Here is a 13,912-nt window from a genome sequence, read left to right as displayed (position 1 = left end):
AGTTTAATGAACTTAAGGTAAAGGTGGCATTTAGGCTCCTTAGTTGAAACCGATGATGTAGAAATATTGGGGGTTTGTAATACTGTTGACATACACAGTTTTTACTTAATTATAGAACAGAAGAATATTTTTCATTTAAATTGTCACCCTGCTACTACTCAACCAGAGCTTTGTTTTTTGAAAGCCATAATGATTTCCCTCAGAAGCTGTGAGATTTAATGACAATGTACCAGGGCTTGTCACACACTTAAAAACCAACCTTGTCTCCAATTTACTACTTCTTCATAGGTTTTTAAGTTCTTTGGTCTCAATGAGATTTAACAAAGCAAAGTAGTATGCTGCCGTCTGCGGCCCCAGATCTGCATTTGGGCATGAAGTGGCATCTGTTAAAGTTTTTTGGGATGTTTTTGTTTGGTTCATCTGTTAAAGTTTTTTGGGATGTTTTTTGGTTTTTTTTTTTAATGCATTGTTTTTGCATCAAGGTCACTAACTGCTAAAATAAGCATAATAGAGTTTAAATAACTGCACCTGTTTGTTGTAAATACAATTATATCACTATAAAAGTACTGACTTGATTCATTAACTGCATCTGTTTCAGATAGTTACAGTGACTGAATCCAATCAATAGGAAACAGATTTAGGTAAGCACAAAGCCAAGCTATCTGTAGGCAAGCCCCTGCAGGAGAAGGTCCCCTCAAATCAGCATTTTCTGCATGCAAGATAAGCTTATAAGGCTTCAGCATGGCACCTTTCAAAATGCAGATTCTGATAAACCAATAAATAGCAAACTTTGTAAGGTGAAAGCAAACACTCGGGAACAAGCTGTGAAAATAAATCCTTGCAACAAGGTATTCTAGACAGGAGGGAGGGGGTGGATGACTTCAAGGGACTAGTTTTAACAGGTTATGTCAACAGCAGCAGAACATACACAGGAAACAGAAAGCTGAGATCGTCCCTGACTGGGAAGCAACGCAGGAGAAAAAAAAGTCTAAAAAAAAAAAAGCCAGTTAAAAATCATAGTTCTGGAACTCAATATGTATTAACAATTTTTGAGTACAGGTAATGAATATGCTTTGAGTGAGTGACTTACTTTCTCAGAATCATAGCATTTTTAAATCCATTGTTTCAAAAAGATGTTTGAATCACGTGTAATCTTTTTTAAAATGCCAGTCTGCAAGCAGGAGACAGCTACCTGTTTTCTCATCTGCAGGAGGAAGGAGCTCTGCTGTCCGAGTCATTCATGAGACTTTTTAAGTGTTGTAAGGAGCATAGGAAATACTAGAGCATGCCAGTGGGTGGGGAGGCCCAGTAAGTGAGGACAGCACTTCCACTTAGCCAGCTAAACAGACTGAAAAAGGTGCCAGGTCACCCACTACGGTGGCAAACGACTGTCTCATCAATGGCAGTGTAAGGACAGACATCTATGATGAGGTGGTGCATAAGGAAAATCGCTCTCGGTGCCCTCACCCTCCCTCGACTTAACCTATAATGTTTTACCGCCTGAGAGCGCGTTTCCTTCCGAAGTCTGCCATCCCCTCACACAATGTAAGCATTGTGCACTTCAAAGGCTGCTCTTCTGGGTATGAAGTAATCCCATCATTACGGGGAGCCAGAGATGTGTGTCTAATCCCCAGCGCTGTGGGGCAAGCGCTGCTGGGGGAAGGGTACGCAGGCAAGGACAGCCAACCTCTCGGTGCCATACACGAAAATCAACAGGAGACAAAATACAACTAACTTCCAGCAGCGTAGAGGTGCAGTTCTGCTGGGACTACGCCAGCAGAGGTGTGCAAGTGGGGGGAGCTGCTGCTTTGGCTGACCACCAGTGCCCATGCCAGTCTTCTATCCTGCAAGTGGCTAGTACGCGCTCCCCTGTAAAGTTCATTGCAAGGTCGCTTTTTACCATCCCAAAGATACCCCTTTTCAGAAGTCTCTGCCTATGAGCACCTAACTTGCCTTCCTTCCAGTTACTTAACAGTTTTCCTATATACAGGTTGCTGCAACTTAGAGCAGAATTCAATAAAATCAAACTGAGAGGTTAAACTAGAACATTATATTGGCAGCAGAACAAAGACTATTTTCAGCACTTTCTATAATTTTGCTAGTAATACAGAAATAATTATGTTTGCGTGGTTGTCTGAAAAATAAGCTTTGTTTCCCCATAAATAAAAGTTGTTCTCTAGTCCACATTTTTGTTCTTTCTGATTCTTTTAAGACAGATAATCTTTTACTGAATACATTTACTTCTCCTTCAGAGACATTCCTATTGTAAAGATACCAGCTATGATAAAAGTGCAAATTCTCAACTGCTCTTTCATGTTGGGAATCCTCAGTTTCGATTTTTATACGCAGAAGAGGTGTGTGTGTGAAATATATCCCGGAACTAAAGAGAACAGAAGCTGTGTAAATTCATCATAATGTGAGAACTGTCATCAACCTCAAGCCTGGGTGGTTCTTCAACTACAGGCTGCGATCGTACACAGGTGTCTTACCTGATGCATCTCTCACTGGTTCCCAGTGCAAGTCATCATCTTTGTCCTTGATCCATCCGCACAGTCCGCTATCAAAATTACAGCTGTGTACCAGCACACCTAGGCAGAACAGAGCAGAAGGTCAAAAAAACCCAAAAAACTAAGTCATTTGGATTGTTTTGGTTGGGGAACTACAGCAGTTTCCCTTGTGGCTGACACTAGCAAGCAAATATGAAAATTAAATGCAGCAGAAGGGGCACTAGAAAAAGAATCTACAAAAATACTAAAACAATAAAAAGGATGCTAGTGTCATTATTAACAATTCACGCTATTTTTGTGCTAAATCTGTTAGGAAATAAAACTATAAAGGTTCACTTAGGTGGTGGGTTTTTTTCTTTTTACAAAGCACGGTTTAAACAAGGGGCATAAGGTGTAGGAGTCCTGTGAAAATGTATAAAAACCCAAGAAATCTCAAAAAGTCCTAAACCCTAGGCCCTGAACAGGAGATGTGATCTTTACCTGGGTCATCGTTTGCTTCAAATTCATCAGCGGTAATCCCTCTTTCAATTTCAAGTATTTCAAACAGATTATTGCTCACTCCAGGCTGGCGTGGAACTGTGAGAAAAGTAGTTTTTCAGAAATGAATGGGAGAAGGAAGTAGGTCACTACCTTTAACAAAAAACAGCAGAGCAGCTCTGGGCATTGTGCTTTTCTTGGAGAATTCAATATATTTAATTATATTTGACATGAAGATTCATAAACTTTATGCCTCTGTGATTTATGACTTACGTTGTAACATTTATCTGAGCACTGTAAAAGATGATTCCAAATCTGCTAAAGGCTCTTCAAATGAAAGCTCCTTTTTGACCGGGGGGAAGGGGAAGAAAAAAGGCTTTAGCCTTGAAGCACACTATTCCCCTCCAAATGCACTTTTAAAGATAGCAGTTTCTCAATAACATAAAGCCACGTCAAAGCCCTTGCTCAAACTTTCCGATCCACTCACCTTCCACAGATGTTTACAGGAGAATCTCAACAGGAGGCAGTGGTACTTGGAAGACGCCCCACACGCACCTAACCTTTGAAACACAGCTGAAGGTATATCCATCTGTCTGCAAAGGATTAGAGCTCCCTAAACAATTGTCAGGATTGTACTGAGAGCTGAGAAGGAGGAGCTCTAGTGGAAGCTGGAATTCAACTGTAATTCTACCTTCTGCTTTCCAACAAAGTCTGTCCTTCAGCTGCTGTTCTCAGCTGCAAGGAGAAGGAACACTCTCAGTGATTAACGGGCCCAGAGGTTCATTAGACATTCAGCAGCCAGGACAACCTGAAATTTAAGAGGTCTTTGTGGGAACAATGGCCGCCAAAGTCAGGTGGCTACAAAGACTTCCACTTACTTCTAAAGACGCTGTGCCAGTCTGTGTAAGTCTCCAGAAATAACACACCGATGTCATGCCTGATGGACAGCTGTCAGCTTAGAGACAAACAGATTGCACTGGGTAGAGCTGTCTTGGAAATTCCTCTTTTAGAGGCAGGTCTAGAGCATAATTAATAACAGTAGTAATGTGTTTCAGGCATGTCCCTAGATGTTATAGACACCTCTGACACCTACAGTATTTCTAAGGGCATTATCTATTAAAAACTTGACACGTTTTCCATCTGCAGTGCTAAAATAAGCATCTTAATGTCCCTATAGGCTTCTTAGGCAAGTGAGAACAAGAATTGAGATGATTTACAATTCTAAACTGAAATAAAGGACTGTTGTTTTCAGGAAATCAAATCAAAGGTAAGAAGGAACTCCTTTTGCACTAGGACAACATGTAAATAGCACTGCCGCAAGAGCTCCTCTAAAGCCAGAAGACAGAGGGAAACAAGAAACAAGAATGAAGTAGCTTCCTGCTTTTTGGAATTAGAACAAAATAAGCAGCCTGGTAAAAGGTCGACCAAATGCTAACGTATTTTAAAAGTAGTATTACAGGCTACAGATCTTGGATGGAAATTTTGTATAATAAAAATAAATAAATAAAAAGCTTGAAGTCTGTAGGAAACTGATTAACTCCTTAATATTATAGTCATTTTTGGAATCATTACATCTCCTTTTTTTTTCTTTTTTTAATCCTTTGTAGATTTTGGATTATGTCTATTTGCAGTCTAGGATATTAATGCTCAAACAGCCTCAAGGACTTTAGGTTGGCTTGGGTAGTAAAGGCCTGTTAATTTTTAAGGATACACTGTTTGTAATAATATTTTTGCTGCTTTGTTTAATCTGTTTGTTTGCTTGCATGATTAGAATTTTGAGATTTAACATGAAAGAAACCTTACAAATGTGCACAGTCCACACCACCTGGGCCATAATCGCCCTGCAGTACATTTATGCAAAAATACTATATTCAATTATATAAAGAAAAAAAAAAATCCGTTTACCTCAGGCAGCAAAAAATCCAAACAGGCATGCTCTAAAACCATCGTTCACCCTTAATCCCTCCCAGCAGTATACTGCTGTCTTTCCTAAGAGTTCTATCTAACATGTAGGCGGGACACTTGAACAAGCACATTGTACAGCTATAGTCACACCTGCACAGAGATGCTTACGGCGGTATAAGCTGTTCTGACGCGTAACAGCACAGACGCTCTTACACTGCTCTAACTGCATTACAGTCATGGAGAACCATGAGCAGTAGCTCATGGAGTAGATACGTGTGTGAACTGTCTGTGTGTGCCTATATCACTGCCACTGTGGTACACACAGCAGCTATCAGCACCATTTAAATTCAGCTGCAGGGGGTTTGCTCGGGGATGTTAGAACTGGTAATTCAATTTCTTGGGCTTACTGTGGCCAGCCACCTGGGACAGCAAATTTTGCAGGAGTATTTACTTACAAAGGCTGCTAAACTAACAGCATCCTGTAAGTTCGTTACTGTCATTTCTGGCAGGACAGTGCTCTGACGGAATTTTGCCTTAGATAAGCCCTCAGAGTGGAGTTTCGCCTCGCATTACAACCACGCTGCAGGCTGCTGCTCCCTGTGGAATGCAGCAGTCCCCACGCACGAGACACATCCATGCTGCACCCCCAGGGATTATCACTTTGCCTTTCCTCTTCTCAGACTGCGCTAAGGAAAAAAGATACTGTTCGTTTCCTATGCTATGAATAACAAGTCGGCAATTTGCTTCAAAACTGCTGAGCGCAGCATACGTATGTACTGTAGCTGCTAGTCTGGAATGGACACGCAGCCTTTTCTTGAAGTGTCTTTACATCTGCCACATCGACACGGCACAGGGATGGAAAAAGGCCAGCCCACGGGAGCAGACGGAAAAGCAAGCTGCCCTCTCCCTGAGCTGCAGGAGGACTCCCGCCTGTGAGGAACCTCACCGCGCCATCACCCTTGGGCCCCAGGCACCCACCATCGACGGGATGCCCATATCTTCTTCTCATCTAGGTTAACATTGAACTTAACACTCTGCACCTCCATATCTTCCTGTTCTTCCCCTGCACCTTAAATTAAGTTTTTCTTAGGGATCAAAGGCTCAGACCACAGACTCACAGACAGGTAGTTACAGGGCTCTGAATGAACACTATGGCAGAGAGCATTGAGGAAACCCACTGCCGTGCTGCTCTAGGATTTGTAGGATACTCAGGGGTGACAGTCTCAAGGTATGTGCTTGCCCTGTGGATCCCATTCCCAGTCCCCCATAGCTCTTGTTTATGGAAAATACAGCAGGAAGTATTAGGAACTTATCTTCCAAACTACTTCAGTTTACTTACTAAAATACCACTTCTAATGCATGGTTATTTTAATAAATCTGAGTTACATCTGTGCATACATACAAGCATTCTCCAAGTTAAAGGTGATATATTTGCCTATAATTAAAGCTCTACAATAAAATATTTCTTCAAAACTTTTCTCTAAAGTCCTCTCTAAACGTTGTTACAAACTTCTAGAAGAACGTGTTGCAGAGCTTTAAACCAGTCACTTCAGTGCTCAGACCTAATTAGAGGAATGTGCACTTGATACGAAACGAGAGATGCAGGACTCTAAATATGATCCATGTGTACACTTCTTTTTGCTACGACGACTAATATGTTGAGTGGCGATCGTGGGAGACAGTACTTGGCACAATACTAATATGTTGAGTGGCGATCGTGGGAGAAAGTACTTGGCACAATTATTCTCTGCAAGCTTTCCAAGCCCTTTCTGTGTATTTTATATAGCGTATCAGTGTGCTTTTCACTTAACTTCAATGGTTTGATAAAGCTTGTTAAATATAAACTTGGCTTTTCTTGGAGAATTTTATAAGCTGGGAGTGGGCCAATACATCAACAGTACCATATTCTCAAAGTTCATGAGCTAAGTTCTTCACAGATGCATGAATGTGGGGGGGAACATTTAATAACTGCACAAGACTGATTTCTTTTCAGCTTTTTAATCCTTTGGGAAAACAGTAGGACTTTTTTTCATTTACCGGCTAATTGCTGAGTTTGGGAGTATAAGAGATGGTGCGTACATATGTCAGGCTATTTGTAATTACAGAATAATCACTGTTTTGGTGTTAGAAAACCAAAACAAAACATGGAGTGCAGCTTCATGTTATTAGTAATTATTATTGCTATTAATAATGCAGTGTTCTGCCTTACAACAAACACTGCGTTCTTATGCAATTCCATTCCACACAATAATCATGACCAAGCTTCCCATTTGTTAAAAACAACAAAAAAAAATGACAAAGATTTTTTTGACTGAATAGTTACGATTGAAAGTTGTTGAATTCCACTTCCAAAAAAAACCTACAAGTGATGAGATCTCATGCAGAACTAGTAGAAAATAGCTAAAAGGAAGGGTAGTCCAGAGGTCAGCCAGACTTCATAAACAAGAATACGTCCCGTTTTCCTCCAGGGAAATCTTTGATATATGCTGGGCTAAAAAAAGGGGCAACAGAGAGGTACACTTCACCCTTTCATCTGGATACCCGCAGTGTCCAGGATATGTTGCCTAAAACTCCGCAAATTCAAATTCTGCAGTGAGAATTATTTCAGGAAGGGCTTTCATGGACTGTCCCACCCTCTGCAGTACCATTTGCATAACAGGGGAGAGATGGTGCTGGCATGCAACCTCTCTAAAGTCCAACGTTGCATTTCTCAGGCAAGGCTCAATAACTTTGACCTAAATCAAACATCTTATTATATATCATCTTGCCAGAAGACTTTCTGAAAAGTAACCTCCCTGCTTTTCTATGAGCAGCTATTCAGGAGGTGCAGAGCAACAACTGAGTTTCAGGGAAACACAGCTAAAATAAGTAGTCTACAGAAGCTTGCATATCAGACCAGGGGATAAAACTAGCTGGAAGATTGATAGAGGGTGTGATTTTGTAAGACTCCTAGATCTTATGATTTAGCTCCAGAGTACAAACAGGAACAAAGTGCCTATATTAAATGCTTAAATATTAAGACAAATACATTTTCATAGGTGCCAGAACAGTGAAGGCAAATGAAATGCTATTGTAGAATGATGCTACTCTAATGATATCAAGGAATAACAAAACCCACATTCTTTGCTTTTAGCATTTCCCTTTTTTCAACAGCTTCAAGGATCACATAACTGCATTTACTGCACTAAGGACTTTTCAGTCATTGAAAGGGGGAGCAGAAAGAATCAAGTTTTAATCCAATCTTTAATTTTTTTTAATAGCTGTTATGAGAAAAGTCTCCTAATTCCAATCTTTTCAGCTCCACTAAGGGCTGAGAAGGAAAAATGCTGAACTATCTTTTAATACAGATAAGGGGTTTTGTTCTTGCTCTGCTGATATCTAGTATTATGCTTTGTCTTTATGTTTTTAATGTTTATCACCCAGATCCCGATGGTAGCAGAAATTCATAGTCTTATTGAAAAGTACGTTCTAGTTGTTAGAGATTTTACACATCTGAGTAACCAGAAAAGACTCCTCTGTACTTCACTGTAGTTTGTATCAGTCCTGAAATAGTTAAATATTAAGCCATCGCTGCATTCCTCCCTCATTGCCATTCCCCCCCATATCCATATCAGGAGAAGATTATCCTTGGTGCCAGATTCCACTGTCTGCATCTGACTAAGTGGTTCAAAGGCCAAGTGTAGGAATTCCATTTTAAAAAATACTCATTTTTTTGTTCTCTGAAAAAGCAGCTCCCCAAAGTCACTGCAGGCATTTTTAGAAAAGGGGTAAAGCATCTAAAGAAACACAACAATCCAATACCTTTCAAAAATTGCAAAGGTATTTAAATAACATTATCAGGATTATTATCATTTGTGCTCTGTCACCACTGAACAGACCAATTTCACCGGTCCTCAGCTGATTTCAAGCTGAGCAGCACATTCAAGGGTGTTCTGAAGTGAAAGCTTAGGACAAGTTTACTCAGTGTGTGGGACGGCAGGTCAAACAACAACGAAGGCAGAAAATAGGGAGCAACGGGTCACCAAGGGTAAGCTCAGGAAAAGGTTAAATAATGAAAAATTAACATTTGAGAGATGCTTGCAGAAAAGAAGTACACTTGCCCAGGCACGTTTCCTCTCCTGATCTGGACCAATCCTAGACCACCAGTATGTTTGCATGATTTGGTCTAGTGCACTAGGACATCTATCAGTGTACAGCGCACCAACTATGCCTTTGCCATGGATTGCCTAACAGAAGTACCACCTATTCAGATGGCTAAGCAAAGCAGCATTTACTGTCATGCTGCTTTGTCAAAGTCTGGCTAAGGCTTCAGAGCCGGAGGGGGGAAAAAAAGGAATGAACAAGTCCATGCATCACAAGTTAACCTAGTTTAAAAACACAACTTTAAATATTGAGATCTTCAGCTACACTGCTCTCTGTGCTGGGTTTTGCCCATCCTTGTGTGACAAAACACTACCTTTTGTGACTCTTCGGGATACAACAGCCCTTGGCAACACACGAGGAAGAAGCCATCTAAGAACACACCGTAACTCTTCTGAACACTTTACAAAACTGAAATTAAGTCCTACTTCATGATCTGAGTGGATCTAACATCAATTTGCTCCTCTGTTTTCTAAGACAATGAGTGTCGTAAGATGACTGAATTGCTGTCTGCATTCTCCTATGGGAAACAAATAAAGAAGGCAAGAGCGAGGCTTTCTCTCCTCTTTTCAGGCAGGCATACGGGGACCACAGTGCAAATTCATTTTCGAGCTTTTTTGCTGCCTCAACTGGAAAAGCAGATGATGTGGGAAAATGAACCTAAAGAGGCTCAGTATAAGCCAAATGAAATTAGCTCATATCCACAACCCAGGAATACAGCAAAGATGTCTGATGCAGGTGAGATTAAAACAGTAACAGTTTTAAAGAAGCTGAAGGAATTAGCTGAAAAAGCCCCTTCCCTGAGGAAATACAGAAGCAAGTGAAAAATCCACAAATGTTTTTGGAGGTGGGGGGGTTGGCACATCCACATGGCAGATAAGAAGCACGTCAGGTGTTAGCTAAACGTTACTAGTTATTTCAGTTTAAAATTCTGTATTGTCTTAACATTGTGGTTGTTAACATTGTGTTTGGCTGTGAGGAATGCTTTTTGAGAGGCCCTGGCTTACACTTGGTGAAAGCGCTGCCGTCCTGAGCTTGTGATGCCTCACACAGAGCAGCTGCAGCCTAAGAGTGAGGCACTGCTCTCCCACGGGCCTGGAGCAGGGGCAGGGCTGGCCTGCAGCACACCAGCAGGAACCTGAAGCTTAACCCAACCGGCAAATGCCATCTGTAAGCTAACATGAAAGGCATTTGAGCTAATGCACTTTATCTTGCATTTGCCACTGACCAAAAGCAGGCACCCAGCCAGTTCTGCAGCCCAGCTAATGCCCAGGCACTCAGCGCCTGGCAGTAATGCTCCCATGTTGCTGAACCCCTGGTGTGACGACATTTGGGGATGATTGAGTATCTCTGTATTATCCTCAGAATTGCAGGTCTCAGAGCAGGCAAGGACAAGCTGAGTCATGCCCTGCACATCCCATTGTAGTAATGTACACGGCTATAACTCTTCTGCCTGCTTTTCTAGATGTCCCACATGAGGAAATGTAACTTCTCCCCTTCCCCACAAACTCCTACAGTAACAGGATTCAATAGGTAAAGTAACACCTTACTCTACAAGCAACGCTTTCCTTGACAAGGTAGCACATTCTTCTGGAACAGAACTATTTTGCACCCAACTGTATTTTTCAAATCCTAAACAAATGCTTTTGTGCACTCACCAAATAAACGCCTCTGGACAGGGAGAAGGTGGGAGGGGTCACCAGTGACTACTACCTAGATGATACTTTCAAAGTAGTCATGAAAGAAAGACAGACAGACAGAAAGGAGACGATACCAACTTTGTTAAGAATTACACTACTAGCACCCTGCAAATTCCTACCATCTAGAGCACAGGTGGCGCGTCTGCCTTCAGTCACACAGTTACGTCACACACGTATGTACATCAAGTATATCTTTAGCGGGGTATAGAAGAAGAAATAATATGGGATTAAAGACACACTATCTATCAAGACACAGTGACTTGATCTGAGGAGCTATCTGTTCCTGTATTACCTGCTGAAGCCAGTTGCTGGTGCTTGACCTGTTCAAATCCTGCTGTATTGTGCACTGAAGCCTTTGAAGCTATGTATGTGTATCACAAACCTCAAAGGGTGGCAGCTGACCTAAATAGTTGATAAACACTTAGCAGAGATCAACTTTTCCTGTGTTTGTTGTATATACCATAATGTAAGCTTACAGTCAGAAAACAAGCTTAAACACTTCTACTTTTCTACTTTCCAAACCCCTATATCTGAAGCATACATATTGAAAGCATTAGCTTCGAAATTGAGCCTCTAGGGACAATACAGACAGACTAATTGTAAATAATAAGCTTTATACAGATAATTGTTATGACTTCATGAAAATAGCTGAAAACTATCCCTCTGCCTTAGAATTCCAGAGAACACTTGCAACACAAGACAGCCTGGGAAGCGCAACACTATAGTATAATTTCCACAAAATTCTGTATTTTTAACTGTTGGTACCCATTATATTAAGTTGTGGGAGTCTTTACTGTATTTCTTTTTAGAATTTTACATAAAAATGTTTTTATATTTTAACTCAATATAGATTGTTTAAAAAAATAACCTTGAAAAAGCCAAAAGCACACTCCTCTGAGTAGTACCAGGATTTATCTTCCCAAATTCTAAGTTAGCTTTTGTTTCCATTTTAAATTTATCAAGCTGTCTACAACAGATAAAATGTCAACAGGGAAAACAAACCGCTTTTTACAAGGAACAAAATATTTCACTGTGTAATGACCTAAGAGAACACAGCCCAAGAAGTGACCACACAGATGCCGAAGCGACTGGAAAAAAACTCCCCTGCTGCTTGTATACCTGCTCTGAGACAGCAAACTTTTCCTCCTGCTACATTGCTTCAGCAGCTTTATTGTACATCAAGCTGAAGGGCTGATCCCGCACACCCTCCCCATCTCTAAAATTAGCAGCAGAACTAAAGATGAAATCAGGTGTTGAGTATTTCTTGGCAGATACGTGTAACTCTGCATGTGCCAGTAATGTCTTCTGTGGTATGCACTAAAGCTGGTGTAGAAATGGTGCTGTAGCTTTCAGAGCAGCTCTTAAAATGCCATGTGTTCATGCTATGAGAATCTTTACTATCTTCAGCTTTTCATGTATCCATTTTCATAGATGCAGTCCATAAAATTAGACTCTATGTTATTTTTATGCAATTTTGCCATTGCTTAGTCATAAACATCTAAGACTATTTGAATTCATACAATAAGGTGACATAACAGAGTCTTTAGGTAATCAGACACGGTCCCATTTCTTACCATTCTTAAAGCTAAGGAAATATGCTGTTTAAGAGTGACTCTCAACTCCCTGAATTTGAATCCATTAACCATTTATGAGTTATGCTGCATGTCACTGTTTTCAATAAAATGCCTTTCATTCTCCAAAACTTTCATCTGAAAGCGTAATTAGGTTAAGCACTTATACAGGACAATATACTCACAAATAATTTCACGAAGAAAAACTGAAACTTTTGGTTGGATTGATCCAGAACTTCCTCCCCACATTTTTGTTAGGTCATAAAATCCATTATTTGTGCAGCTTTACCATATGAACACTTTCAGTTTCATGTCTTTTTTCTCACTGATAGTGTTTCAAAAAAACCAAACAGTACAGCACATGCTTTCACTTCACTGCATCTACAATTCTGATAAATGAAAGGATATGTAAAATTACTCACTGAACACATCTCCTCGGGGTTTCTGAGGATCTATCTGGATCCTGTTGTCATCTGTAACTCCTTGGGAAGATGTAGTTTCAATGGGAACGTGTGAAGGCTCTTCAGTTGTTATCGGAGGAGTTCTTTGTGGCGGTAGTGTAGGTCTTAATGTTGTAGGTTGAGGTGGTGTTGGCGGTGGAGGCCTCGTCACTGGCTTCGTAACTGGCCTTGTTGTCACCGGCACATACCTAGTGGTTGGCTTTGGTGTCAGTCGAGTTGTTGGCCTGGGTGTAGGACGAGTCGTTGGCCCGGGTGTAGGTCGAGTTGTTGGCCTGGTCACCGGCCTTTCTGTAACAACAGCAGGTACATATGGTGGTCTGAGGGGTTGCCTTGTGCCTCCAACATCAGGAATCCTATTGGTTATACCACTGCCTCCCTTAGGGAGTGTGCTGTTGCCCTTGAATATATGATATGGACCAGGTGGTTCAATCATAACATTAGGAATAACTGCAAAGATAATCAAAATGGGACCAAGATGGACATCTGAGTCTCTCACTCCAGAAACTTAACAATAGATTTCATTATGACACGGAGAGTCTTTGCTGAAATAATTTATCTTCTTCTGAATGTTTCCACTAATTAGAAATATACTTTAGCATTAGCACTGCTGAATTATCACATCCCTTTAGATAGTACTTCTCATTACAGCAGTTTAGAGATGATTTAGAATGACTGAAGGCCAAGAGACTTCCATCCCCACCTCCTCCCAAGCATCAACTCTCTTTCAGAGGTGGTAACACTTACCCAAAAGCACTGTTATTGAAAAAGCATAGACAGGAAGATGTGTGTTAAGCAGCTCTCTAAACTGGACGAGTTTGTACTCAGGAGCGGAGGCAAATTTAGTAAGACTCCAATGTTATAACCATTTTGGTCACGGATGGGCATATACCTTTGTCTTAAGAAAGTTATCTTTCAGACCTCTCCACTTCTTCTAAACTTTTCTCCTTGTCAATAAGCATTAATCATTTTACAGAGATTGACCCTAAGCCAGTAGCCTTCATTTATAGAATCATAGAATCATTAAGGTTGGAAAAGACCTTCAAGATCATCAAGTCCAACCGTTGACCCAGCACCACCATGCCCACTAAACCATGTCCCTAAGTGCCTCATCTACACGTCTTTTAAATACCTCCAGGGATGGGGACTCAACC

At 40.9% G+C, this 13,912-nt stretch overlaps 1 protein-coding gene across 1 annotated transcript in view; it reads right to left on the bottom strand.

The window, feature by feature from the left end:
- The window catches only part of NPNT (nephronectin), a 69,090-nt gene that overhangs the window by 4,863 nt on the left and 50,315 nt on the right, over positions 1-13,912 (bottom strand). Inside the window, exons 12-14 of the mRNA XM_019470555.1 lie at positions 12,723-13,097; positions 2,988-3,083; positions 2,490-2,588 (exon numbers count right to left, since the gene is read on the bottom strand). Coding sequence (XP_019326100.1) covers positions 2,490-2,588; positions 2,988-3,083; positions 12,723-13,097 — 570 coding nt within the window. The remainder of the gene's footprint in view (positions 1-2,489; positions 2,589-2,987; positions 3,084-12,722; positions 13,098-13,912) is intronic.

The sequence above is a fragment of the Aptenodytes forsteri genome, unplaced genomic scaffold (genome assembly GCF_000699145.1).
Source record: "Aptenodytes forsteri isolate BGI_AS27 unplaced genomic scaffold, ASM69914v1 Scaffold93, whole genome shotgun sequence".
NCBI classification, from domain to species: Eukaryota; Metazoa; Chordata; class Aves; order Sphenisciformes; family Spheniscidae; genus Aptenodytes; species Aptenodytes forsteri.
This window is presented reverse-complemented; position numbering and strand designations above follow the sequence as displayed.